The 27,955-nt window shown below is 36.7% G+C and overlaps 6 protein-coding genes and 1 pseudogene across 9 annotated transcripts; 4 read left to right on the top strand and 3 right to left on the bottom strand.

The window, feature by feature from the left end:
* Positions 1-45: 45 nt before the first annotated feature.
* Positions 46-5,136, bottom strand: LOC104713899 (ATPase 5, plasma membrane-type-like). Of its 3 annotated transcripts, none has more exons than XR_015566464.1 (15): positions 4,932-5,089; positions 4,566-4,685; positions 4,208-4,444; positions 3,004-3,891; positions 2,815-2,919; positions 2,568-2,712; positions 2,316-2,480; positions 1,992-2,230; positions 1,874-1,906; positions 1,708-1,789; positions 1,547-1,630; positions 1,214-1,448; positions 935-1,117; positions 667-848; positions 46-359 (listed from the first exon to the last, which is right to left on the bottom strand). XR_015566464.1 is itself a non-coding variant. In XM_087466278.1 (15 exons), the coding sequence occupies exons 1-15, from the start codon at positions 4,992-4,994 to the stop codon at positions 263-265; spliced, it is 2,874 nt and encodes a 957-aa protein (XP_087322404.1). In that variant the 5' UTR covers positions 4,995-5,136; the 3' UTR covers positions 46-262. The 3 variants fall into 3 exon arrangements, 2 of the variants coding, with proteins under 2 accessions (XP_087322404.1, XP_087322403.1); XM_087466278.1 differs by having other exon boundaries at positions 1,214-1,387; positions 1,470-1,630; positions 4,932-5,136; XM_087466277.1 differs by having other exon boundaries at positions 1,214-1,387; positions 1,470-1,630; positions 1,708-1,906; positions 4,932-5,088.
* A 2,568-nt stretch (positions 5,137-7,704) lies between these two features.
* On the top strand, positions 7,705-13,981 carry LOC104713898 (DNA (cytosine-5)-methyltransferase 2-like). Its single transcript, XM_010431127.3, has 12 exons — positions 7,705-7,940; positions 8,205-9,589; positions 9,683-11,192; positions 11,314-11,478; positions 11,582-11,780; positions 11,873-11,984; positions 12,079-12,226; positions 12,315-12,512; positions 12,648-12,926; positions 13,021-13,185; positions 13,272-13,490; positions 13,649-13,981. The coding sequence occupies exons 2-12, from the start codon at positions 8,217-8,219 to the stop codon at positions 13,796-13,798; spliced, it is 4,518 nt and encodes a 1,505-aa protein (XP_010429429.2). The 5' UTR covers positions 7,705-7,940; positions 8,205-8,216; the 3' UTR covers positions 13,799-13,981.
* Positions 13,982-14,787: 806 nt separating this feature from the next.
* Positions 14,788-15,951, bottom strand: LOC104715930 (putative F-box/kelch-repeat protein At3g17540). Its single transcript, XM_087465924.1, has one exon. It carries the CDS (start codon positions 15,949-15,951, stop codon positions 14,788-14,790), a length of 1,164 nt encoding a protein of 387 aa, XP_087322050.1.
* Positions 15,952-18,211: 2,260 nt separating this feature from the next.
* LOC104713897 (cytoplasmic 60S subunit biogenesis factor REI1 homolog 2) lies at positions 18,212-20,236 on the top strand. Its single transcript, XM_010431126.3, has 5 exons — positions 18,212-18,436; positions 18,573-19,145; positions 19,231-19,400; positions 19,504-19,713; positions 19,806-20,236. The coding sequence occupies exons 1-5, from the start codon at positions 18,332-18,334 to the stop codon at positions 19,960-19,962; spliced, it is 1,215 nt and encodes a 404-aa protein (XP_010429428.1). The 5' UTR covers positions 18,212-18,331; the 3' UTR covers positions 19,963-20,236.
* A 483-nt stretch (positions 20,237-20,719) lies between these two features.
* Positions 20,720-22,982, top strand: LOC104713896 (replication protein A 32 kDa subunit A). Its single transcript, XM_010431125.3, has 10 exons — positions 20,720-20,970; positions 21,101-21,211; positions 21,302-21,402; positions 21,507-21,548; positions 21,645-21,722; positions 21,843-21,921; positions 22,016-22,102; positions 22,198-22,280; positions 22,405-22,473; positions 22,570-22,982. Exons 1-10 carry the CDS (start codon positions 20,866-20,868, stop codon positions 22,649-22,651), a joined length of 837 nt encoding a protein of 278 aa, XP_010429427.1. The 5' UTR covers positions 20,720-20,865; the 3' UTR covers positions 22,652-22,982.
* An 886-nt stretch (positions 22,983-23,868) lies between these two features.
* On the top strand, positions 23,869-24,885 carry LOC104713895 (fasciclin-like arabinogalactan protein 3 pseudogene; annotated as a pseudogene). The gene has a single exon (XR_015566610.1). The product of XR_015566610.1 is annotated as a fasciclin-like arabinogalactan protein 3 pseudogene (transcript).
* A 60-nt stretch (positions 24,886-24,945) lies between these two features.
* LOC104713894 (uncharacterized) lies at positions 24,946-26,915 on the bottom strand. The gene is made up of 4 exons (XM_010431121.3): positions 26,238-26,915; positions 25,827-25,923; positions 25,636-25,695; positions 24,946-25,275 (listed from the first exon to the last, which is right to left on the bottom strand). Exons 1-4 carry the CDS (start codon positions 26,615-26,617, stop codon positions 25,195-25,197), a joined length of 618 nt encoding a protein of 205 aa, XP_010429423.2. The 5' UTR covers positions 26,618-26,915; the 3' UTR covers positions 24,946-25,194.
* Positions 26,916-27,955: the final 1,040 nt, after the last annotated feature.

Here is a 27,955-nt window from a genome sequence, read left to right as displayed (position 1 = left end):
TGTAGCTAAATGGTACAGCAAAAATTACCAAATTTACATGCTCAGTGGAAAAAGATTACATATTTATAACAAACATAAGAAGCAGTCACTCTTACAAAGTCGACAACAACAAAAAGCATTGTAAAGAACTAAGGTCTCTTTTATGATCTTCGGACAGTTAGAAGACAAAAGGAGGAAAGATTCTACCTACACATACAACTTTGTTTTTTTCTTTTTCTTTTTTTCTGAAACTAATAATAATAGTTTGGTTTCACAATTTAGCTTAAACTGTGTAATGTTGCTGAATCGTGTCAATGTCAAGTCCTTTGAGCTTCACCACTGACTCTACATGCCCTTTTAATGAATTTATCTCTCTCAGCCTGCAGATATCATCAAACCCCATCATTTAGCAAAAACTTATGGAACAACCGAAAAAAGAAAATCGATTTTCGAGTAAGATCAAGTTTGACAATATCGGTTTTTTATTTTATTTTTTTTTTTATTTTTTTTTTTTGTAAACCGTTTGACAATATCGGTTAATGGTATGAAGTCGGAGAAGAGATAAATAATGGTTTAAACGGCGAGTTAAGAAAGGCGAGAATCTGGTTGAGCTCATGTACATATGGCGTTATTCGAGCAGTGAATTGATGGTGTGATTGTGTGAAAAGTATAAATTAGTTTCTTTACCTGACAACCTCAGCTCGCCGTTTGGCCTGTTCAGCAATCTGAGAGAGCTCACTGTAACTATTCTTTTCGTTAAAGATGTTGTTCTTCTCTGCTGGTTGAAGGCCATGGAGGGTTCTTTGAGCTGCAGCCCATTGAGCTTCTCTTTCCTCTTTCCCATAGTCTTTCTTCGTCGTGAAGGCAGTCTGTTTTGTTTTGTACATAGAAAAAAAAATAGATAAGTAGCAAGATTCATAGGTTACTCTGGGACTTTCGGTATTTGTATCGAGACCTTGTTTTCAAGAAGGTTTAACCAAGCTTTGCCACTCAAAACGTAGCGGATTCCAAACTTGAGTAAGTCAAGAGGGATGTAAGTTATGAGACTATATAGCCAGATCACTCCAGCCCATCCCCAACCGGCTCCTTCTATCCGGGCAAAACTCCATTTTGCATAAACTGCTATAAATGTCGCCACCTGAGATTATTTAGACTGGTATTAACTTCTTCTTCTGTTTTCATGAATTTTTTTAAAAGGAGAAGCAAGTGTTTATATGTTAAAATGTGTGCATACCAGTTGAGCTATGACAAATGCACCAAGTAAGAGAAGACCAGGGCGTTCAACGAAGGACCAGCTACGGGATCTGGTGACGAAGATGAGAGCCTGACTTATGATGCTAACTTGTAGATACAGGGCAGCCATCATTTGTTCAGGACGTTGGCTTAATGGTCTAACACCTAACATGTTCTACATACACCCATAAGATTTAGCTTTAGCTTTAGCTTTTTGAACTGGCCTTGAGAAGCAACTGAAAATAAAGAGTATTTACCGAGAAAATATTAGTATCTTTCATCACCCAGAAGAAAACGACAGTCATGAAGGCCTGGTAGCCTCCAAGAACAACACCTGTCGAGAAGATTTCTCTTAGTTTCCAGCTATCTGGCTGTGGAGATGGCTTCACTCTGTCCTTCGATATTGTCATGATTGTTCCTATAAATAGCAATGGTTTTGTTAGTTTGATCGACTTTTCACTATTACATTTACTCAATACTCTATTGTGACTTCACCATCGTTTAAGATTGCTATGATGAGGACCATGAAAGGCGAGAAATCGAACTGCCATATGAGAGCAATGAACATGAAGCCAAACTGCAGACATTGCGATAACTTTGTATTAGAACTAGAATCATTTAAATCGAATAAAACCTCGTGAGATATACTAAACACACTTACCACAATACGTATTGTGATTGAAACCGCATAAATCTACACAGAGAGAGATAATATCAAGATTGGAGTTACTGAGTCTGTGAATTGACGAAAACTTGAATGAGAAGAAGTTTAAACTCACAGTGTAGTTTTTCATTCTTTGGAATATGGCTCTACTGGTGAGCACAGCACTAATGATAACACTCAATCCGGGTTCTGTGAGAACGATATCAGAAGCGCCTCTCGCAGCATCAGTAGAATCAGCAACAGCTATACCAATATCCGCCTTCTTGAGAGCTGGGGCATCATTCACACCATCTCCAGTCATACCGCATATGTGCTTCCTCTGTTGCAGCCTATTAACAATCTCATACTTATGCTCTGCGATTTTCAGTGCACCAGAGAATTCGTCAATAAGAATCTTGAAAAGAATTAGAGCGCGTCGTAAAAGATATAGCCTTTCTACCTGGAAAGACTCCTGCAAATCCATCAGCCTTCTCTATCAGTTCATCCACAGGAAGTGCATCCAATGAAGAATCTTTTTCTTGTCCGAGCAGCGCAGAAGATGGATACATGTTCGTACCCATTCCAAGCCTGCGACCCGTTTCTTTCCCAATTGCAAGTTGGTCCCCTGGTTTCAGTGAGAAAGACAAACTACTTTCAAGTTTCAAGCAAATTGAAAAAGGAGAGAGACAAGAATTTGTGTGATTATTATTACCTGTTATCATCTTAACATTAACACCAAGATTTAAAGCCCTCCTGATTGTCTCGGCACTATCATGCCTTGGAGGATCAAACAGAGGTAAAAGACCTACAAGTTGCCATGGGCCACCAGAACCATCTTTTTTCTTCTCAGGAACTTCCTGAAACCAGTATAAAAACAAATATAAACCCAACGAAAAAATGCAGAACCTTCTCGATACTATCCCATCACGGATATATTATAATTAACAAAGAAACTAAACCTGTCTTGCAACAGCCAAAGATCGAAGTCCACGTTCAGCAAACTTATCAATCACTCCATGAACTTTCCTCCTTACATCTTCCTTGCAATCGCAGAGGTTTAGTATCTGTTAACAAAGTTCAAAACAAAGATACATTTACACAACCACCAAAACCAGTAACAAACATAGAAAAAACGCCAGTTCACTTACCTGCTCTGGAGCTCCTTTACTAGCTCTATACCAGTTTCCATCCGAGTAGTCTACATACGTCAACGCGGTTCTCTTATCAACCGGATTAAAAGGGAAAAAATGAACCTCTCTAACACCAGCACGAGCCTCTTTAGGATCAGCAAGCATTCCAACAATAGCAGCATCAATCGCATCTTGATTCTCAATCCTCGAAGCTCTCGCAGCCAAAAGGAAAACATGTTCTTTACCAACTCCTTTCGCTAAAACCTCAACTAAGTTCCTATCAACAGTAAGCTTATTAAGCGTGAGAGTTCCAGTCTTATCACTACACAAAACATCCATACCAGCCATTTCCTCAATTGCAGTCATCCTCTTAGTAATAGCTCCTTGCTTAGACAATCTGTGAGATCCAATCGCCATTGTAACAGACAACACAGTAGGCATAGCTATAGGTATCCCTCCGATCAACAAAACGAGCAAGTTATCGATTCCGTCTCTATACTCACGGCGTTGGATCGGATACATCACGAGAAGCTCAACGACGATTCCTAAAGCGATCGAACAGATACAGAAGTTACCAATCGAAGTGAGAACTTTCTGGAAATGGCCGATTTGGTTTGTGCTATCGACGAGGTGCGCTGCTTTGCCGAAGAACGTGTGGACTCCGGTCGCGACGACGATCGCTTCGATCTCGCCTTGTTTGCAAGTTGAGCCGGAGAAGACTTCATCGCCGGGGTATTTGGTGACGGGGATTGATTCGCCGGTGAGAGATGATTGATCGATTTTGAGAGGATCGCCGTCGAGTAAACGGGCGTCGGCGGGGATGATGTCGCCGAGCTTGAGGCTGATTACGTCTCCGGGAACGAGAATCGATGCTTCTTGCTCGCTCCATTGATTATCTCTAAGCACCTTCACCCAACAAGAAATTTCAAATTAGTGTGCACAATGTAGCTAATTAAAAATACTTAGGGACTAGAGTTGTAACTTTGTAAGGTTTTTAATTTCTGATTTAAAAAAATCTGTTTTATTTTAAATATATGTATATATATATATATTTTATTGTAAATGGTGTAGTTGTATAGGTGATATATTTTTATTGTTAAAAAAAATTGATTACACAGTTTGAAAATTTATTTCAAAAATTGTTAATAATATGATATCACATGTTAATGATTGATTTTGTATTTATCTACAATTAGAAATAGAAATAGTTTTGATTGGTAACCTTGGTCTTGGGGGCAAGACCGGCCATGAGAGAGGCTGCAGCATTACCGGCATTGTTTTCCTCAATGAAACTAATGGTTGAGTTGATGAATAGCAAACACACTATCCCAACAAAGTCTTGCCAATCCGGTGGCCGTCCTCCTCCGTTTGCCAAAGCGATCGCCATTAGTGCTGCCGCCTCCATCACCCACGACAATGGGTTCCACATGAACCCTAAAAACTTCAGTAACTTGCTTTCCTGCGTTAATTTTATCCATTCTCACAACATTAAAACTTAAAAAGTCTTTCATGAATGCACGGTTTCTACCTATAATATATTAAAAATAATAATAATAATAATAAGAAGTAGAAGAAGAAACCTTCTTCTCTTCGAGCTTGTTGGGACCAAAGAGGTCGAGACGGTGGGAAGCTTCATCTGTCGTAAGACCTTGTTTTGTACATTTCAGCTCCTCGAACACTTCCTCCATGGGTATTCGAACCTAGACCCATCATTTATGTTATTATTTTCTTTTATCATTTTTTCAAGCTTGAATCATTTTATAGTGAAACACATGTCAACCCTTATGGGACAAAATATATGTGATTACACATCGAAATAGTTACTACTTAGTACTTACTATACATATATCTCCTACGTACGTAACAGAAATTTTAGAATTAGTCGAGCCAAGATTAAAAACTTACAGATCATAGAAAACTAAGAATACACAAATATAACTACGTACCAGATCAACGGATTCATTCTTGATGTGGTCGAGTTCGTTGCCTTTACCAGCGGCAGCCGCCATAGTGACGCCGGAAAGAGAGAGAGAGAGAGTGAAGAATAAGAAGAAGATGAGAAAAGGTTTAGGATAGTTATGATAAAGAAGATTTGAAAGGTGGAGAAATAGGACAACCTTAGGTATTTATAGCGTATGAACATTAATTAGCATTAAAACGTCAAGTGTGACATGAGGCTTTTATGAGGAAGGCTAGTCTGTATGTGTGCACTTTTGGTAAATATATCGGTTCACGAGTTCACTTCTTTTTCCATTTCCAATTTCTACGTGGTGTTTCCTCTAATTTTGTAAAAATGTGAAGGTGAACTACTAAGAGTTGAATATTAAAAAAATGTAAAGATGTATTCTTTTATACAAGGAAGTGAAATGATCCCTATGAGAAGGTGAACTTCTAAGAGTTGAATATTAGAAAAATTTCAACGTAAGTAAAATTTTTGTTCTTAAGAATACATACCTTTTTTGGTTCCATGCATCAGCATATGAATCAAATGATGATATGAGGAAATATAGGTTCGACCAAGGTAGAAATTAATTAGAGAGACAATAAATTCACGAGCAAAAAGGGAGGTTGAGCCTGTCTTTGCCATGTGAACCCAAAAAGGCGATGGATGCTGCTCGTGGGTCGTGGCAATGCAATGAAACGATCGTCTCCCCCTGATCAGTGTCTATTCTTTAATTTATTTACCTTTTTTTTTTTGCTTCACAAACTTGTATATGTGTATGTCGATGCCATGTTGAAACTAATATCAAGTGGCTTATATGTTATGAAGTTTTTCTTTATATTTTAAACTAATTTGAAACTTGGCTAGTTTTTTTTTTTTTTTGCTTCACAAACTTGTTTATGTGTTTGTCGATGCCATGTTGAAACTAATAACACATGTTGAAAAAAAAATGGTGATAGCTAGGCTAGTTTTTTTTTTTTTTCTGAGTTTGGTTCACTTTTGCGCATAGTAAGATTAATTCAAAGGATAAAAATTACTGAATTGGTTAACTATTTGTGCATATTGATATTAATCACGATTTACGTGTAGTGAGATTAACTTCACACCATCATCGTCTTCATGTCTCGACTACGGGGAATTGGTTGTTTCTTTAGTGGAAGATTTGTAGAATATCTTTCAAAAAAAAAAAAATGTACAATATGTTCTAGTCCTAACAGAAATAATAGTTTTTTTGGATGGTTTACTGTATTTTCTAGTCCTGTTGACTTCAGGTAGTTCGGATAGTCAGTTTCGATTTCTCCGGTATGTATCGAAACTAATCGAGTAACATTTTGGTTCGGTTCAATTAAGAAATGGATGTCTCGGTTAATGCAATTTGGTTCAAACCATTTTGGGCCAACAGTACTGTTTTGAGATTTGAGGTCGCACAAAATTGAGATGTTGACACAAAAAAGAATTGAGCTTTTTTTTCAGAGCCAGCCCGGTTCGTTCACACAACCATTTTTTTTTAAACACTGTTTCCAAGTGTATATAAAACAAAGTATATGGTTCACATTTCTGCTTATGGAGTGAACGTGAAAAAAATGTACCCGCTTTCGATTGTTATAATTCACTTCTTAAAACAAAGTACATGGCTTTGGTATATGGAGTATACTCGGTTTTGGTTTTTATATACCCGCTTTCGATTGTTATAATTCACTTCTTAGTTTATATCATCTTTAAGTATATGATGCATATTTATGCTTATTATATGTAATAATTTTTTTCGCATTTTTTTGTAACATATGAGAATTATATGGGAGATTGCCCAAAAGCTAAATCACAACTCTTAAACATTATATTTAAATTTTATTTAAATATTTAAAAGCTAAATCACAATTTGTTTTCACTTCTTAGTACTTGGTTTTGGTATATGGAGTATACCCAGTTTTGGTTTTTACATACCTGCTTTCGATTGCTATAATTCGCTTATTAGTTTATATCATCTTTAGTATATGGTGCATATCTATCTTTATGTAATAACTTTTTCGTATTTTTTGTAACATATGAGAATTATATGGGAGATTGCCCAAAAGCTAAATCACAACTCTTAACATTATATTTCAATCTTTATGTGCAATGTATCACACCATATATGCCAGTCCTGAAATTATAGTTTTAGGCTTTTAGCTAATAGAGAAAATGTTATTATTTTAGGTAAAATATAATAATTTTCTTATAAAGAGAATAGAAAAAAATAAATCTTCAAAATGGGTCCACTTTATGTTTGTGTTATCTCATTGTAAAAACTAAAAAGGGTAAGATAATCTTCCATATGAATTGGTCAAACTTTCTTTCAATCTTTAATAAAAATCTTTATTTTCCTATTTTCTAATTTGTAGTCAAATGTAATTTAAAAAATAAATAGTATATTATCTTTAGTTTAACAATACAAAAATAATTTAAAGATAATCTTCCATATGAATTGGTCAAAATTTCTTTCAATCTTTAATAAAAAAAAATTATTTTCCTATTTTCTAATCTGTAGTCAAATGTAATTTAAACAATATATAGTATATTATCTTGAATTAACAATAAAAAATAATTTATAGTCACATATACATTTAATTCATTGAGATTATATGAAATAAATATAATGGAAATATAAGATTTGGATATTCCCCAATAGCTAAATATCAATAATAGAAAAATAAAAAGTTGACTAACAGCTCATCACATTAATTGAAATTTGTAATGTACATGTATCACAACATTTTTGCTAGCCTATAAGAGTCCATACGTTACTCTGGTCTATTTTCAAACAAAAAAAAAAAAATCTTAGCTCCCTTTATAGTGGTTCAGTCCTCTATCTTGCTTTACTACTTTCACTAAACGTAATCCTTGCTTGGTCTTCTGTCTTTCTTTACTACTCTCACTAAACGTTATCTTTGCTTGATCCTCTGTCTTGCTTTACTACTCTCACTAAACCTAATCTTGTTGGGTCCTCTGCCTTGCTTTACTACTCTCACTAAACGTAAGTCTTGTTGTGTCATTTTTCTAGATTTTTTGTCGATATTTATACTTGATTCGAAGGATTTTAACTAAAAGGTTTCTGATAATCAATTCTTCAAGTCGATATAATCGATGTGATCTATAAAAAACATATTTGCAGGGTTTTTTTTTTTTTTTTTTACAAATTTTTCTGAGGTGTTTGATACTTTGATTACATATATTCATGAAATATTTGTTATCTATATTGCATGATAATGATATGTTTTTGTTGATAATTCAAATTTAGGTTTTCTTGGAAATGGAGACAAAAGCTGGGAAACAAAACAAGAGAAGTGTTGCTGAATCGGATGATGTCTCCGGGACAAGGAGGCCAAAGCGAGCAGCAGCATGTACAAACTTCAAGGAGAAACCTATCCGTATCTCTGAGAAATCTGCAGCTGTTGAAGCCAAGAAGCATCAGATCGTGGACGAGGAGGTCGTGGGGATCCAGTTAACTACTTCTATGGAGAGAAACCATGACCAACCTCGTCCAAATCGGAGGCTAACTGAATTCAGTTTCCATGATTCAAACGGAGTTCCACAGCCTCTAGAGATGTTGGAAGTTGATGACGTCTTTGTCGGAGGTATTATCTTACCTTTAGATAATGACAAAGAGAAAGAAAAGGGTGCGAGGTGTCAATCTTTTGGACGAGTAGAGAACTGGAATATCTCTGGTTATGAAGATGGTTCCCCGGTGATATGGATCTCAACCGAGTTAGCCGATTACGAATGTCGTAAACCTGCTACCAGCTACAAGAAGATGTATGATTATTTCTTTGAAAAGGCTTGTGCTTGTGTGGCTGTGTATAAGCACTTGTCCAAGAATCCTGATACAAGTCTTGATAATCTTCTTGCGGCGGTTGTTAGATCGATGAGCGGAAGCAAGTTCTTTTCTAGCAACGGGGCCATCCATGATTTTGTTATGTCCCAAGGAGAGTTCATATATAACCAACTAGCTGGGTTGGATGAGACAAGCAAGAAACATGAAACAAGCTTTGTTGCGAATCCTATTCTTGTCTCTCTAAGAGATGAGAGTAGTAGAGTTCACAAGGCTTTGTCTAATGTGGCTTTGTGGATTGATGAGAGCAAAGCCTCGACATCTGGTGTTGTTGACAAGGAGATGAAATGTGCCAAACTACTACAAGATGAAGAGTATAGGAAATTTTTGCAGCAGCCGAGAAGTAAGAGCACCTCAACTTCTGCTTCGAAGTTTTACGTTAAGATCAATGAAGACGAGATTGCCAATGATTATCCTCTCCCAGCTTACTATAACAGCACCACAGAAGAAGCAGATGAGCTTTTACTTTCTGATCCTGGGTACGAGGTTGATACTAGTGATCTACCTTGTAGAACACTTCACAACTGGGCTCTTTACAACTCTGAATCACGATTGATATCTCTAGAGCTTCTACCTATGAAGCCATGTGCTGATATAGATGTCACCATCTTCGGGTCAGGTGTGGTGACTGACGATGATGGAAATGGGTTTTCTTTGGATGATTCAGAGAGCTCTACCTCTACGCAGTCGCATGATCCTGATGGGATGAATATATTCCTCAGTCAAATCAAGGAATGGATGGTTGAGTTTGGGTCAGAAATGATCTTCATTACATTACGAACAGATATGGCATGGTAAGCTTAATATATTTCATTACATTTTTTTTTTCTATATTGTCTTGTTTGTTACAATTCTGTTTCTTGATGATGTGGCATGTATATATGCAGGTATCGACTTGGGAAACCGTCAGAACAATATGCTCCTTGGTTTGAACCTGTTATGAAAACAGCCAGGATCGGGAGGAGCATTTTGGCTTTGCTCAAGAACGAAACAAGAGTTGCTAAGCTTTCATATGCAGACGTCATAAAAAGACTATGCGATATGGAGAAGGACGATAAAGCTTACATCTCTGATAAACCATTGGATGTGGAGAGATATGTGGGAGTCCATGCACAAATTATCTTGCAGCTTCTGACTGAGTATCCTGACAAGGATATCAGAAGGTGTGCATTTGTTCATGGTCTTGCAAGTAAATTGCAAGATAGACACCACACGAAATGGGTCATCAAGAAGGAGAAAGTCTTGCAGAATGGAAAGAACAAGAATCCAAGGGCACAAAGGTCATCCAAGATGAAACCCATGCAAGCAACAACAACTCGCCTTATCAATAGAATTTGGGGAGAGTTTTACTCCATGTACTCTCCAGAGGTTTTACCTGAGGAGATTGGTGAAGAAGAAAAGCCTGAAGAGCTTGAGGAGGAAGAGGAGGACGAGAATGAGGAGGATGACGCAGAGGAGACTCTACCAGAAGCTGTTGGGGTTCAAAAGTCTCCAAGTCCTAAGAAAATCAGAAGTAGTTCTGAGCAAATGGAAGTGAAGTGGGATGGTGAGATTCTTGGAAACACTTCAGCTGGTGAGCCTCTCTATGGCAAAGCTCTTGTTGGAGGGCAAATGGTGGTTGTAGGTGATGCTATCATCTTGGAAGTTGGTGATCAAGATGAGACTCCGGCGATATACTTTGTGGAGTACATGTTTGAAAGTGTAGATCACTGCAAGATGCTACATGGTAAACTCTTACAGAGAGGATCCAACACTGTTCTTGGGAATGCGGCTAACGAGAGGGAACTATTCTTGACTAATGAATGTCTTATGGTTCAGCTCAATGACATAAAAGGAACAGTCGGTTTTGAGATTCGATCACGGTCGTGGGGGCATCAATATAGGAAGGAGAACACCATTGCGGATAGGCTTGATCGAGAAAGAGCAGAAGAAAGAAAACAAAAAGGGGTTTCAACCGATTACTACTGCAAAAGCTTGTACTCACCAGAGAAAGGTGGGTTCTTTAGTCTTCCAAGAGGTGATATGGGCCTTGGTTCTGGATTCTGCAGTTCATGTAAGATAAGGGAGGATGAAGAGGAAAAGTCTAAAACAAAACTCAATGCTTCAAAGACAAGCTTTTGCTCCAATGGAATCGAGTATTTTGTTGAGGATTTTATTTACATAATCCCCAGCTACATAACTAAAGATGGATTGGAGAAGGATAGTAAGAGAAAATCGTTTATAAGGTATGGTCGAAACATTGGGCTTAGTGCTTATGTTGTTTGCCAATTGCTGGACATCATTGTCATAAGCGAACCTAAAAAAGCCAGTAAAGCTTCCTTTGAGGTTAAGGTGGCAAGGTTTTATAGGCCTGAGGATATATCTGCAGAGAAAGCATATACTTCAGACATACAAGAGGTAACAACTATTTCATATAACATAAACACTTACTTACGTAACATATATTTTAATGTTTAGTAGTTTATCATATGGTAATCATCTAATCTTTTTTCTTTTCTCTTTTTGGCAATTTCTTTAGATATATTATAGCCATGATACATATGTTCTTCCTCCAATGGCTATAAAGGGGAAATGTGAAGTAAGGAAGAAAAATGATATGCCCTTATGCAGTGAACATCCAATATTAGACCATATCTTCTTCTGTGAACTTTTCTATGACTCCTCTAATGGTTCTCTCGGAAAGGTAAATATTTTAATTAATTTTGTACATATTTTTTAAAGATTATGTTTATTGTTGGTTCTGACAAATAGTTGAGCTGATGTTTCTTTTCACTGTCATGTAACAGTTGCCTTCAAATAGGAAGTTGAAGTTCTCTACTAGTAAAGACGACAAACTTTTAAGAGAAAAGAAGAGGAAAAGAGTGGAGGGTGAAGCTAGCTCTGGGGTGATTGTGAAGCCTGATGAGGTACCTAAAGAGATGCGTCTAGCTACACTAGATATTTTTGCTGGATGTGGTGGCCTGTCTTATGGACTAGAAAAAGCGGGTATATATTTATTTTTAGTCATACACTAAATCTTTTTCAAAACGCTTGAAGAACTAGTATTTATTTATATGCATGGTTTATGTGTACACAAGGTGTATCTCATAAAAAGTGGGCGATCGAGTATGAAGAGCCAGCTGGGCAAGCTTTTAAGCAAAACCATCCTGAGTCAACTGTTTTTGTTGACAACTGCAATGTGATTCTTAGGTAAAAAATACCCAACAAAATATCTTAAATACACTTCCATTTAGGTTTTTCATTGTGTTGGGATATGTTGATTGAGATTATTAATTAATTACAGGGCTATAATGGAGAAATGTGGAGATGTAGATGATTGTATCTCTACTGTGGAGGCTACTGAACTTGCAGCTAAACTTGATGAATACCAGAAGAGTACTCTTCCAGTTCCTGGTCAAGTTGATTTCATTAACGGAGGACCTCCATGTCAAGTAAATACTTAAATTGTAGTTTTTTTATTTCAATAAATTCTGTGAAATAAGTGAAAAGCTAAGCTACTTAATCTGGACAATGTGGCAGGGATTTTCTCATATGAACAGGTTCAGCGACAGCACTTGGAGTAAAGTTCAGTGTGAAATGATATTGGCATTTTTGTCCTTTGCTGATTATTTCCGGCCAAAATATTTTCTTCTAGAAAATGTGAAGGGCTTCGTCTCATATAATGAAAGGCGTACATTTCAACTCACTCTGGCTTCTCTTCTTGAAATGGGGTACCAGGTAATATTTATTTTCTAATGGTGTTATTTGAGCATCATGGTCTATATGATTGCCCTTTAGTAGAAGTTAACGACATATGCAATGTGAGCAATATGTTTTTTTCTTTTTCTTATACAAGTACGTTGAAACATGCAGGTAAGATTTGGAATCTTGGAGGCAGGTGCATATGGAATATCACAACCTCGTAAAAGAGCTTTCATTTGGGCAGCTGCACCAGAAGAAGTTCTTCCACAGTGGCCTGAGCCAATGCATGTCTTTAATAACCCGGGTTTAAAAATCCCACTATCTCGAGGTTTACATTATGCTGCTGTTGAGACTACTAAATTTGGTGCACCTTTCCGCTCAATCACGGTGAGAGACACAATTGGCGATCTTCCACCAGTAAAGAACGGAGAGTCCAATATAGTGAAAGAGGTATGATTTAATAATAAAACCACCAAAAAAGAGTGTATCTACATTACATTAATTACAATAACATGAACTTATATCTTGTTCTTGTGTCTTGTAGTATGAAGGTGCTGATCCAGTTTCCTGGTTCCAAAAGAAGATGAGAGGAAACATGATTGTTCTTACTGATCATATATGTAAAGAGATGAGCGAACTAAACCTCATTCGATGTAAGAAAATCCCAAAGAGGCCAGGTGCTGATTGGCATGACCTGCCGGACGAAAACGTAAGTTTTACTCTTATAAATTCAACTACGTAAATTCTCATTAAATCTAGACATCACTTAAAATGAATTTTCTTATAATATTACAGGTGAAATTATCAAATGGGCTCATGGAAAAGTTGATTCCTTCCTGTCTATTAAACAAAGCTAAGTACCACAATGGTTATAAAGGACTTTATGGTAGATTAGACTGGCAAGGCAACTTACCCATTTCCATCACCGATCCACAGCCAATGGGTATGGTGGGAATGTGCTTCCATCCTGAACAGGACAGAATTATCACTGTCCGTGAATGCGCCCGATCTCAGGTAATAAAAGCTCTTATGTTCTTTCTTTATAGTCTGTCCCCTAGCATCATTAACAGTGTAGTGATTTTTTTTTGGTTTGGAAATTAAGTAATATTTGCTTATTTGATTACAAATCTTTTAAGTGAAATTAATTTGTGGTTTTATAAATAAAATTGCAGGGCTTTCCAGATAGCTATGAGTTTTCAGGAAAGATAAAACACAAACATAGGCAGATTGGGAATGCAGTCCCTCCACCATTGGCGTTTGCTCTCGGTCGGAAGCTTAAAGAAGCCCTATATCTCAAGCGCTCTCTTCAACATCAATCCTAAAAAGCACCCAAATTTGCATAATGTAAAATGAAGAAGATAGATTTTCTTTAAAAGTCCTCCATCTCAAGACTCAAGTGTGCTCTCTTCAACACCAATCCTAAAAATTATCCAAATTTGCATAATGTAAAATGAATAAGATTGATTGTCATTTCATTTTTCGTAAGTATAATCCTCTTTCTTCTTTTTTTTTTTTCTTCACCGCAAATATATATATATATATATATACATATACTAGTAGTCAAAACGAAATATTGATCTGGACAGAAATATTATTTTTCTTAAAAATACTGATACTAGTAGTCAAACCCGACAGTTGATAACGACCAAGTCTAAAGAGAGGATGGACATTCAAAGATTGTGGTTAACTATAAAACAACCTAGAGGTCACACTACCAAAAAAGCTGTAATTTGTTGCCAAATTTATATTGGGGCAATTAAAGGAAAGTGCCTAGAGCCGATTTACGCTTTGTTTTGGGTAAAATTTAAATCCGAATGGGAGTTAACAAGCGGCACGTGAGAAGCAAGTATGTAGAGGCGGTGGAAGCACAAGCAAATTAAAAAGGAGTGCAACATAGCAAGTTGCATATAAGAGTCTCAAACCTTATCAGAGTGTATGATCATAGTGTATAGCTAATGGCTCTATACTTGGTTGATAAGAAGGTTTTGCAAATAGACTTTAATATAGCCAAAGAAGATTTAGTTATTTCTGTTTCTGAATTTTAAATTAAAAAACATGAACATATGTAGTTGAAAAGTTCTTGAATAATTAAATGAGTTCAAATCTTAAGAATCGGAGATCAATCATTTGAAGGTATGGTTCTCCAAGATGTGAAAGTGGCTATAAGCAAAACAATGTATTTGAGTAAAAACCACATTATATCACCGATCAATAGAACCAACTTGTGGAATAATTGACTAATCTCGCTCAAAGGAACACATCACCAAAAAACCATAAGAAAGAAAAAAAAAAAAAAAAAACTTAAGTCCATTTAACTGATTTCCCTACATTTCCTTTTCTTTTGCCTATTGGGTGTATTTTTGTTAATGTGCACCACACTTGGAACATAATTGAGGAGAAGTGGCCAATTAGAATATGATGCCCTTGTAGTATCTTTATAGACTTCTTTGTATATATCCTCTCCAACAACGTAGATTCTGGTCATATATCCATCATCCATGTCAGCATCAGAACACACTGCTACTTTATTCTCCTCGTCCAACAAGAAGCTTGTCACATTCACCACACTTTCTAAATTAAATCTATCATAATCCACTGTTAAGACGAAGTTGCTCCACGACAACTCTATGCCCTCACCAATCTTGTTGGTCACACATATCGTCATCACATTAGAAAAGTCAAGAATGTTTTGATGTAACACCGAGAGTTTTTCTTCCTTAACAACTGATAGAGCCGCGGTATCTTCAAGATTATTACTCTGAAACGGAAGAGGAAAACGCCCAAAGCTCTCGGTTGTGAAATCAAAATACAACATGAAAAGGCCGGTTTGTTTATCTCCAGCAACCCAGTAAGTATTTCCTTTTAAAGACATGCCGCCGCAAAATACGTCATAGTCACGGGTGAAGTAATCAAGAACCCTCCAAGAATCAGAGCTAAACTCATAGATCTCAAACTCATCAACCCGTTGTTCCTTGTCGTTTTCATAACTGCAAGACCTCAAGATTTTGAAGCTACGGCCAGAAGACTTGCTGTTTACGTATCCTAGAGCATAATAATCATCACACCGGTAACGAGTTCTTGGTTTGATCCGTCGAGTTTGACCTGTACAGGGGTTCCAAACTACAAGTCTAGTGTATTCCTCATCAGAGCATAATATTAGACCGTCACAGTGAAATATTCTAGATATTTTCAAATCTTTCGAGTACTTTAGACTTCTAAGTTTACCCGAAAACTCGATAGATGGATCAATGTTGTTGTGAATTCCATGGTGATCGACGCTAACTGAATAAACACCAAAATTACTCAGCAACATCAACTTACTTGCTGCTTTACCAAAGTTCTTCGTGATGAAGTTGGAATCTCTGAATAAAGCGTACCATCGTTTGCAAGTAGTTTGCAATTTCGCTAGAGACTTGGTAGGAACCCTAGAGAGTATTTCGGATTCCAAATCGTTTGGAAGATCAGAGATCATCATTATCTTTTTCGTTCTCTCTGAATGGAGGAAGAAAACGTATATATAGGAGTATTTACATATAAACTAGGGTTTTAGTTACAGTAATTCCGTACTGTTTTTTTTGTTTGTGATATTTTTTGGAAAAATAAATTTGCGATATTTTTGGAAAATAATATTTCGTGGTATCTAAAAAAAAATAACTGCAAGTGTTGTATATGATAGGAGGAATTATTCTAAAATAATTTACAAAACTTATATATAGACTACTAAAATGTGACATGCTTATAAAAATTAAGAATATTAACTTTGTCTAAAATGATATATATGAAACACTGAAGCTTAATTAGCAACCTCCTCCGCCTCCGCCTCCACCTCCAACAGCACCGCCACTGCTGCTGTCAAAACCTCCACCACCACCAAACCAGCCGCTGCCACCACGGCCACCAATATTCCAAGTCCCTCTATGAACCCCAAAACCACGAATTCCATAATCTCGGCCACCATTATTCCAAAACCCTCCATGATACCCGAAACCACGAATTCCCACATCCACACGGCCGCCATCATTGCCTCGGATAACCTGACCTCCTCCTCCCGTGTTTCCTTCTCCTCCGTCCTCACCAGCCCCATCTTTGACCAGGCTTCCAGTCAAAGCAACAAGAAACATCAAAACACCAACACAAGAAGCAATAGCTATGACTATTATTATCCACGTCTCCATCTTAAGCAAAATATCTACATTTACTTCACCTTCATATATGTGTATATATATGTACACTTGACATAGTTTGTTCCCTGTAGACAAATAACGTGTCAAGTTAGTATTGACCTAGAAATTTTTATTATACATATTCAAACCTTTACACTACGACTGAAACTATATACTAGTATTTATATATTAACACCTTTACGTATTCAAACTTTTCATTATGGACTAAAAAACTTGGGAAGAAGTCCGTACCGTATCATAGTAGCTTTCTTACGTTTCTTTGATACCAATACGTACCAACTATGATAAAAAAAAAAAAAAAACATTCGTAGAAATATATTACTTTGTTTTAACATATTATCTTCGTCTAAGGATTTAGATGTATTGACTTCGTCAATCGATCGGACTCGAGTTCATGATACTGTTTTGGAGAAGGTCTACCGTATACGATACGGCACAGACCAAACATCCAATACCTTGTTTATATATTACACTAGATTAGGACCGCGGTACACCGCAGAGCAAAATTATTTATAATTAAAATATTAAAAATATAAATTGTATTTGTTGGTTAAATATGTTATAATTATATAATAATTGTTAAATAAACTATATAATACCGCAATATAATTTATTTTTATATAATATTAATTTAAATTTAATTAGATATGTCTATTTTCTGATACTAACAGTGTTAACAAAATAATGAAACGATGTTTTACCCGTGTAACACCGAATTACTACTATTTTTTAATTTATATAAATATCGATAAAACCTGTCCTGCTATATAACCCCGTCCCGAGATATTTTAACTCATACTATATCATCTTAACTTTTAATATTTATTGTGTATCTACGATATAATATTATCATATTTAACCTTTTAAAAATCTTTAAAATAAAGAAGCGGAATAAACCAAATAAAAGTTTTTAAAGTTTGAATGCCTTATAAATCAAGAGTCTACTCATTTGTATTCACTCATTTGTATTCAGAATCATTTTGGCAATTGAGAATATCATTAATGTCATAGTTATTGCAATGTAATTTTCCAGAAATTTTATTTACAATTTCATTTTCCGGAAATTTGATCTAGATTATTAGTAAAAGAATATATTTTCGCGGGTCCTATGAAAATTTGGACATTGTTTTGTTTACAACCTAAATAAATGGAGGCCCTTAAATTATGAATTATCAAAAGACCCATAAAATACTAAGAGGTCCATATAAAATTGCTAGAGGTCGACAGAATTAATTGCATTAGTAGCATTAATTGCTAAAACTTTCCTTATTAGTATTTTTAAGCAAAAACTGCTCCAAAAATACTAGTATAGATACAGAATATCGAACATAAATTTTCTTGCGTGTGTGTTAATTGTTAAACCAGACTTTTTTCTCGGGACTAATTAATTTTTATATTGCAGCAAGTTTGCAACTAATCTACCGCAATTACTAAAACGAAAGGGCCCGATATAAAGCCCAATTAATTTTAGTTTGGGCCAAAATTCAAATCCGAACGGGTCTTAACCCGACCCATATAACATCACCGCTTTACGCCACCAGACTTTTGGGGGATATTTTTAGTCGTGAACAAAATTTTTGCCGACCTACGGAGCCGTCGCCTCGTATATATTACAAAAACCCCATTCCTAACTCTTTCTCTCTTCTTCTTCCAATCGATCTACAGAGAGATATGTCAGGTTTAGCGTGTAATTCGTGTAACAAGGAGTTCGAAGACGACGCTGAGCAAAAGTTTCATTACAAATCCGAATGGCACCGTTACAATCTCAAGCGCAAGGTGAATACAAATCAATCTCTCTCTCGTGTTTTTGGCTTTTTTTACGTTTTCTTGTTCGTTTGCGTTAAGAGTTTGATTTAGCTTATACAAATCGTGATTTGTGTTCCTGTTCCCGTGATTATGATGTTATTATTAGATAGCTGGTGTTCCTGGAGTTACAGAGTCACTATTTGAAGCTAGACAAGCAGCTATAGCTCAGGAAAAGGTCAAAGCTGTTGAAGCACCGATGCTTTATACCTGTGGTATCTGTAATAAAGGTTACAGGAGTTCCAAGGCTCATGAGCAGCATCTTAAGTCCAAGAGTCATGTTTTGAAGGCTTCGGCGAGTAACAAAGAGGAAGGTGATAAAGCTATAATCAAGCAGCTTCCTCCTCGTCGTGTTGAGAAGAATGATACTGCTCAGTTGAAGGGTTCGATTGAGGAGGAGGAAAGTGAAGAGAGTGAGGATGAATGGACTGAGGTTGATTCGGATGAGGATTTGGATGCGGAAATGAATGAGTCTGGTGAAGATGAAGAAGAAGAAGAAGAAGATATGGATGAGGATGGTATTGAGTTTGAGTTTGACCCTTCTTGCTGTTTGATGTGTGATAGGAAGCATAGGACGATTGAGAAATGTATGGTTCATATGCATAAGTTTCATGGATTCTTCATTCCTGATGTCGAGTACTTGAAGGATCCTAAAGGGTTTCTAACTTACCTCGGCCTAAAGGTTTGTGCATTCGGTTTAGCGCTCTGTGTTCATTGATCTTAGATCGTTGTTTTATAGCTACTTATATATATGGTTGTTGTTTCAGGTCAAGAGAGACTTTGTGTGTCTGTACTGCAATGAATTGTGCCGTCCGTTTAGCAGTTTGGAAGCTGTTCGAAAGCATATGGATGCCAAAGGTCATTGCAAAGTGCATTATGGTGATGGTGGTGATGAAGAAGATGCAGAGCTAGAAGAGTTCTATGACTACAGCAGCAGGTTCCAGTTCTTCTGCTTTCTCCTTTGTTGGTATCTTATTACCTAATCTTATCTAAATGTGCTTGAACTAATTGTTTCTTCTTTTTGATGTGTGTTTATGCAGTTATGTCAATGGAGACGAAAATCAGATGGTTGTGTCCGGTGAGTCAGTGAACACCGTAGAGCTTTTGGGTGGGTCTGAGCTTGTTATCACCAAGAGAACCGATAACAAAGTAACCTCTAGGACTCTCGGGTCTCGGGAATTCATGCGCTACTACAAACAGAAGCCACCCCCATCTTCTCAGAAGCACCTTGTCAACTCTTTAACCTCGAGGTTTGTCTTTTACCCATCAGAGATCATTTCTCTCTGTGTTTGTCTAGAAATAGTATTGCAGAATCTGACTTGAAATGAAATCTTAAACACAGGTACAAGAGAATGGGTCTAGCAACAGTGCATTCAAAGGAGGATATAGTGAGGATGAAGGTGCTGAGAGAGATGAACAAAAGAGGAGCAAGAAGCAGTGTCAGGCTCGGAATGAAGAGCAACGTCATCAGAAATCTCCCCAACAACGTCACTTATTAAGTCTTGCTCCTCAAAACATTCAGGTCTCTTCTCTTTGTTTGATTTGAGATCACAGGAAAGAATTTTGTGGAACTTGTGTTGGCGAGTGAATCCAGAACCTATCAAAGTTTTTTTCTCAATAGTACCAAAGTATCGTAGGCCTATTGGGGTCCCTTTTTGTCCGATTTAGTCTTTTGAAAGTGTTACGTTTTGGCTGAGTTTGCTGTCTGTATCTCTTGCCCAGTACTTTGTATTTCTTTTTCTTGTTAACTACTACTACACAGTCTATACTCTACTACACTAATCTCTACGTATTCTGGTAAAAGATTAGGGGCTAATCTATCTTTTCTTTATCCAGTAAACTAGTAAAGAGTAAGGGCAATTTAAGGCTTCGATTGGTAATCCAGTTGTTGATATATTGTAACCACATACACCACAGTAAAATCCAAAGCATTATGAAATCAACTTGGTAAACGGTACCAAAGTTTTTTCCCAATCTCTATGATATCTCACTAGTAGATGATTGAGCTTAGATTTAGAGGTTAACACGAAAGATTACCTCGTTCGAGTTGTCACCTTCCCAAATCCCTCTAAACCGAAACTTTGAGCCGAAGAATAAAACTGAACTGAGAGTAAACCAAGAACCAATATCAAAATTATTGTCTACCAAATCTCTAAAAATTTAATGAATTTACAATTCATAATTTAAAATTAATTAGTTTTCTACAGCAATTAAATTAATTAATTTCTAAATAGGAAACGAGCGGACTATTAACCCTAAATAGGCGGGAAGCTCTGGACAAAATTGGAGGGAAAATTCCCCCAAAAAGAAATACTCAATTCATCGCTCTCTTAATCACTTCTCAACTTCTCAATCTCTTCAGTAATACCTTAGGGTTTTCCGATTTCCGAAAGCTTCGAAAAATGTTCTCCAGCAGCCAATTCGAGCCTAACTCGGCCTTCTCCGGCGGCGGATTCATGTCTTCTCAGCCTTCTCAGGCCTACGAATCCTCTTCCTCCACCGCTAAGGTAACTTTAATCACATCTTCCCCTTTTTTCGCTTAATTTGAACCGATCGAAAGTTTCAGAAACAAATCTATTGATTTGCGCACTTGATTGATTCGATTTAGCTAAATCCGATTTGTGAAAAATATTGCAGAATCGTGAGTTTCAAGGTCTTGTTCCAGTGACGGTGAAGCAAATCACTGAATGTTTTCAATCCGGTGGTGAGAAATCTGGTCTCGTCATCAATGGGATCTCACTTACAAACGTACATGAATCTATCTCACCAGATTCTAGATTACTACTGTATTTTGTTTATATATAAGGATACTGAATTGTGTGATGCTTTGATTTGTAGGTCTCACTTGTTGGTCTAGTGTGTGACAAAGATGATTCAAAAGTCACAGAAGTTAGATTTACTCTTGATGATGGTACAGGACGAATTGACTGTAAAAGATGGTATACACACACAGATACTATTACTTTTTGATTGATGATTCAAAGAGTTTTTTTTTTAAGGTGAAATTTGTATAATTTGGTGATGTTTGTTCGTTTCTTTATAGGGTGAATGAATCTTTTGACGCTAGAGAAATGGAGTCTGTGCGGTTAGTATCTTTTTAGTTTTGTTGTCTGATTTATGGTAAAAGATTACATTTGTTTTGGAAGTGTCTTCTAATGGGTGAGGTTGTGAAATGAAACAGTGATGGAACTTATGTGCGTCTCAATGGTCATCTGAAGACTTTTCAGGGGAAAACTCAGCTTCTTGTTTTCTCTGTCAGGTATGTATTTTGATGGAAACTTTGGCATTTGCAATAGATTTTTGGTATACTCTACTTAAGGTTGTTAGATATATATGTGAAGTCATTTTGAGTGTTAAAAGATTGTTTTTGTTTTTGCAGGCCTATAATGGACTTTAATGAGGTTACGTTTCACTACATTGAGTGTATACACTTCTACTCCCAGAACTCTGAATCACAGGTAATAGAAAGTGGAATAAAGCAAAAAGATTAACTTTGTTGTTGTAAGATCACAATTTTCAATCAATGCTCTCTGACATGTGTTTTCTCAACAGGGACAACAAGCTGGTGATGTTACTCAGTCGGTTAACACTACGTTTCAAGGTGGATCTAACACAAACCAGGCAGCACCATTGAACCCTGTACGTTGAGATTCACCAAGTATTTTTTTTTTTTTGGTTTCCTTCATGACATGATTTGCTTGCTTAAAATATCATTGTTGTTGCTCTCTTTTTAGGTGGTGTCCTCTCAAAACGATGGGAATGGTCGCAAGAACTTGGATGACATGATTCTAGACTATCTAAAGCAACCTGCTTGCACGTGAGTTTGCTTTACCTTGCACCACTTCGAATCAAAACTCATTTTGCTTGCCTGTGACTTTGAGTCTGCTGTACACACTGCACCACCTATAGTCGGTCTCATAATTGTTATTTGTTCATTGCAGAGCAAGACAACAGGGTATACACATTGATGAAATTGCTCAGCAATTGAAGATCCCAAAGAACAAGCTAGAGTACGTTCTTTTCTCCTTTCTCCTTTCTCCTTATAACCTCTGTCAAAGTTGTTGTGTTCATGAGTTTGCTTTGTTTTCTTTCTGGTGTATTTATAGGGGCGTTATCCAATCACTGGAAGGAGATGGTCTGATATACTCGACAATCGATGAGTATCACTTCAAGCACGTCGAGCTCTGATCTTATCTAAAAGTCATCTAGAGTTTGGTTAATCCGTAGATAAAGAGTCATTATTAGTGTCTGGTGATTTGAGAGATGTTTTCAATATCTAGAACCTAGGATCACGTCTAGTTCAATTCTGAAACTCTGGTATTGTTGGATTGTTTCCTTGTTTCCTTCAATTTGGTAAACCGACATCAAAAAGTTCGAAGTTGCTTATTTTTATCTGAAACAAAATGTGTGTTTAAGTCAATGGTGTGTGATGAGACATATGTTGCAGACTGAATCAAACTTGTAGAGAGATTTCTTTTTGTTATGAGTTATTACAATTGATTACGGTTTGATTTTGAAATTACAGTTTGGTTCGGTTTACATTGGTTTTGGAAAGAAGAAACCAAAAAAAAAATCACGCCACGCCACGCGACGGCAATTTGGGAAACAAGAGTGTCGAATTAAATAGGCATGATTTTGGTAGGTTAGAACCCACAGGAATTGGCTACACTCGCGCAACTCGCGTTTTATGCGCGTGGGTAAGAAATAAAGCCTTGTGATTGGCTGAAAAAAAACAAAATAATAGCTCCCCTCCTCCTCCGATAATAACATAATTTACTTGTTTTCGATTTCTTCGTCTCTTGCTAAAAGTTGATTCCCTAATAAAAAAGGGCTTAACATCAACAAAAATTTACATTTATGTCTTTAAATGATTAAATCTATCAATTACAATGTTGACAAAAAAAAAATACATTAATTACAAAGACTATCTAATTAGACTAGGAACTTGTTAAAACGGATCCTAATCTAATAGTTTTGGAATCAAATAGTTAAACTAGTTAGTTAGCTGAAACCATTAGTTTACCTGGTGAACCCCCTAACAGAGGCCCTGTCACTACTAAATAAAGATTATGGACTAAAAATCTTCAACGTTGATCTCTATATTTCTCCTATTTTATGTTGTAACATCTCATCATTCTTTGCATAAAATAACAAATCTCAATATCAGTCCCTAAAACCAAAGGTACAAAATAAAACAGTCTAAAGCCAAATAGAGGTAACAACAATAATGTCAAGTTCAAATTTAGCCAGCACAAATATATAAGTAAATGTCTCGGCACCATTAATCTTGAACGCTTCTTTAAGTCTGTATATATACCTAAGCTGATCCTCCTATTGCAACTCAGGCTTTGAGGTTTGAGCTTTTAATATAGAACAATAAGGGTAATAAATAAAAACACCCATAAATGGGTCTCAAAGTCTCCTCTTCTTTCCTCTGTCTCGCCATCTTACTCGCTGTTTCCTCCATTGTATCAGCGGTTAACATAACCCGAGCGCTCGAGAAATACCCTGAATTCAGCAGCATGACTGAGCTTTTCGCCAAGACCGAGCTCACGCCGATTATCAACAAACGTCAAACCATCACCGTGCTGGCTCTTAGCAACGACGCTATTGGTTCCATCTCTGGTAGACCCGAGGAAGAGCTCAAGAACATTCTTATGAACCATGTTGTTCTTGACTACTTTGATGAGCTCAAGCTCAAGGCTCTCAAGGACAAGAGCACATTGCTCACTACCCTTTACCAGTCCACCGGTTTGGGACAACAGCAAAACGGTTTCCTCAACTGCACCAAATCTAACGGAAAGATTTACTTCGGTTCCGGTGTGAAAGGCGCTCCCCAAACCGCTGAGTACATTACGACAGTCTTCCGTAACCCATACAATCTCTCTGTGGTCCAGATCAGCATGCCCATTGTGGCTCCTGGACTTGGGGCTCCGGTTAAGGTTCCTCCACCCCCACCCATGTCTTCACCACCAGCTCCATCTCCCACCAAGAAGGGTGCTGCCACTCCAGCTCCTGGACCAGCTGAGGAAGAAGATTACGCAGACTCTCCTCCTGGTTTAGCTCCAGAGACCGCACCTGCATCAGCACCATCAGAAGCTGATTCACCAGCTCCGGCACCAGAGAAGTCTGGTAAGAAAAAGATGCCAGCAGCTGACGAGGCTGAACCACCTTCTTCTGCGTCTAAGACTGGCTTGAACTTTGGTGCTGTCCTCGTTCTCGGGTTTGTTGCTAGCTTTGCTGGGTTCTAAGATGGATTAAGACAGAGGCAATGGTGATATGAAGTGGATCAATTACACGAACAATTTCTACCCACATTATTGTACCTCAATCATCTATCATTAGGCAAAAGTGTGATGTTCTGTCTTGTGAAACTTGTATTACCAAATTGTAACTTTAATGTTATATCTTCATTCATCCAATCCATAACATAACTAACGCTTGCTTCAAACTAGCATAGTAGCATTACGAAGACGACTTAATACCAAACTACATAAATCATTTCAAATCAACGAAATATATCAGAAAGTTTTAGCTTCAATAACCTGCACAAAGCCGATCAAGCACTGCAAAAATGATGAACTGGTGGTTGAAGGGTTTTCACCAAACCATTAAAAATTAATCCTAAAAAGTCTTGCAGTTGCTCTAGAGAGTCAAATATTAAAGCCTATTAGCCGATGGCTGAGGAATAGACAAAAGACTCAGCATTGATAGAAACTATTACTCCTATGTCATTTAATCTTCTCCACGATGTCCTTAATGACCTCTTCCATCTTCAGTTCCATCATCGGTGTAAATGGGCGCTTCATACCCTACATAAGAAAGTCACATCATCTTCTATATAACATGAAAGCAAACTATTTCTTATTGTATACCTAGTCACTAACAATCTGATCTGGTAGTTAGTTTTGTTTCAAAGGACTTAGCACGAAGCTCAAACAAGCCAAAACGGTACTTAGAAACGTAGCAGAGTGAAAACATAAAGTAAACCACATTAGTGATCAGTTGACTCAGCTGACGGATCTCAAACTGATTTCCAATTTCAATACCATACCATGAAAGAAACTATGTTACGAGATGTAGAACGGACAAGATAAGAAAACTCAATTCAAATGGAACAAAGCCACTCACAGAAGTATGACTCAATTAGTATAAAGAATGAAGTAGCTTACCAAAAGACTGATAAATGTTTCACCGCCTTCCTCTCGAATCTCAAAGCAACCACGCCTTGGCTGTTAAAACACATCAGAAAAGGGAAAAAAAATTAGCATACTAATGCATCACATATTGTGTCAAACATCTTCAAACAATCATAACCCACAAGCATTTATGACAACATATATACATCTGAAGGATTCACTACCTTATCAGGATTCACAGTCACAATGATGCCAGGAACAGCTTCCTCCAAACCTTCCTTCACCTGATTTGCCTTCTCCTTGAACGATTTGCATTGTTTGCTTCACCAAAACCACAACACACTTCAGCAATGTAACGAGACATAGCATCATTCATATACAATGACTTCACTTTAAGATTTCTCTCCTCAAACATCACACCAATTACAATCAAGAAGATTCAAAGAACGAAAACCTAACAACAAGATAAGAGTAAACCCTAAGAACCACGAAATTTCCAAAAAAATCCAAAAGATTTAGCTTCAAAATCGGAGAACAAAAAGCCCTAAATACTCGCTTCTACATTTGCCCCCAAATTTCTCCAAAAAAAAAAAAAAAAAAACCCTAAAAAGAAGGAAGAAGACAAATTCGTTTACCAGTGCTCGATCACAATCTTCTTCTTCCCAGAGTTATCGTCATCTTCTTCTTCCTTTGCTTCCTCTGCAGCATCATCTTCACCATCTTCCTCCTCCTCCTCTTTCTCAACTTTCACAGCGACCTCTTCTTCTTCTTCTTCTTCTTCTTCTTCTTCTTCTTTTTCTTTCTTAATCTTCTTCGTCGCAGATCCACCAGCCTTCGCTTTCGTCTTCCTTTTCTTCTTCTCAGGAGATTCGAGCTGAACAAGCTTAGAAGAAGAACCGCTTCGCCGAGTGTCACTTCGAGTCTTCCGATCCATGCTTCGTAGCACTCTTGTCGACGTCACAGTAGTAGCTACAGCTTTCCCTTTCCCTTCTCCGTCGACCTTCGGCGGCGCCATTTGTACGGTAAAGAGAGAGAGACTCAAAAAGAAAAGCTCCGTCGCCAAAACCAAAAAACCTCCGCTCTCTCTCTCTCTTCTCTGTAGATATTTTCACTCTTTTCAACCGTTCGTTTTTATATTTTTTATTTTTTTTTACATTTAGTTAAAAGACGATACAGGCGGGGTTAAAAGATTAAGTTACCCGTGGAAAGACACGTCATCGTAAATTTGAATAGACGGTCAAGATTAACTGTAGAGTAAAAATAAAAGACTGACACTGTTACAATTGTTGTGTGATCATAAAAAAGGCGTGTGTTGTGGAATTAGGCGACATATCATGACGTTTTACTTCTAAAGATTAAGACCACATGCTGTTTTTGGTTTATTAATCAATGTAAAAAAAATGGTTGCTGAAGCCGTTTTACAATTGGTTCTCTCAAGAGTAGATGATGTATTGGTTCTTGGAAATTGTTATGTTATTAGTTATTTTATTTTCTTATATATATTTCAAAAATAACTAGATACAATTGGGTTTCTTAAAAAGTTACATTCATGCTTACGTATAAAACCATAAAATTTTGAAAGTTAGAGTAACAATATATATTAAATGAAACTTAAAAACAAAAAGATTTAAAAACAAAAAAATGGAAATGCTTCACGAATAGATAAATGAAATGGAAGGCTCAAAATTTGAAACCAATCGACCATATAAATATTAGAATCACATAATTACACTAATCTTATATTATAGTAACTTTTAATATTTTTCTATAATAAGCAGTCGAGTCGATATTTCATCTTTAAAAATCTTGTTAAGATAGTAAAAAATGTATATGTTCATTGATCAAGATAAATTAAAGGTTTTGAAAAGACCTCAAACAAGCCAAAACGGTACTTAGAAATGTAGCAAAGTGAAAACATAAAGTAAACACACAAAATTTATAAGTCGATACTACTATTGGGATTGGACTACAAGGTACGTGTCCATCTCGAAAGATTGTTGCTTGCAAATTTGTGCAAACAATTATTAAATTTAGATACAAGACAAATCAGAAATAAATATATTTTTATTGATAAATTATACGGTAAAAAAATACCACAATTATATATGAAGTGTGTTACAAGTAGCATACCAAGCATGAATTCCGCATCAATCAAATCCTTTTTTCCATGAATGTGTCACTTTCTGAATTAAGTAGATATGTTTATAATCAACTTGTAATTCACTAATAGTAATATATTACTTTTTTCTCGTCACTTTTTATGGAATTACCAAAACAGTTTTAAATTACATTAGATATGTCTCGGCCTCTCGGGTAATACATATAACCACAGGTGGAGCTAGGTTGTGGTGAG

Source organism: Camelina sativa, chromosome 9 (genome assembly GCF_030686135.1).
Source record: "Camelina sativa cultivar CO46 ecotype springtype chromosome 9, ASM3068613v1".
Lineage (NCBI taxonomy): Eukaryota > Viridiplantae > Streptophyta > Magnoliopsida > Brassicales > Brassicaceae > Camelina > Camelina sativa.
This window is presented reverse-complemented; position numbering and strand designations above follow the sequence as displayed.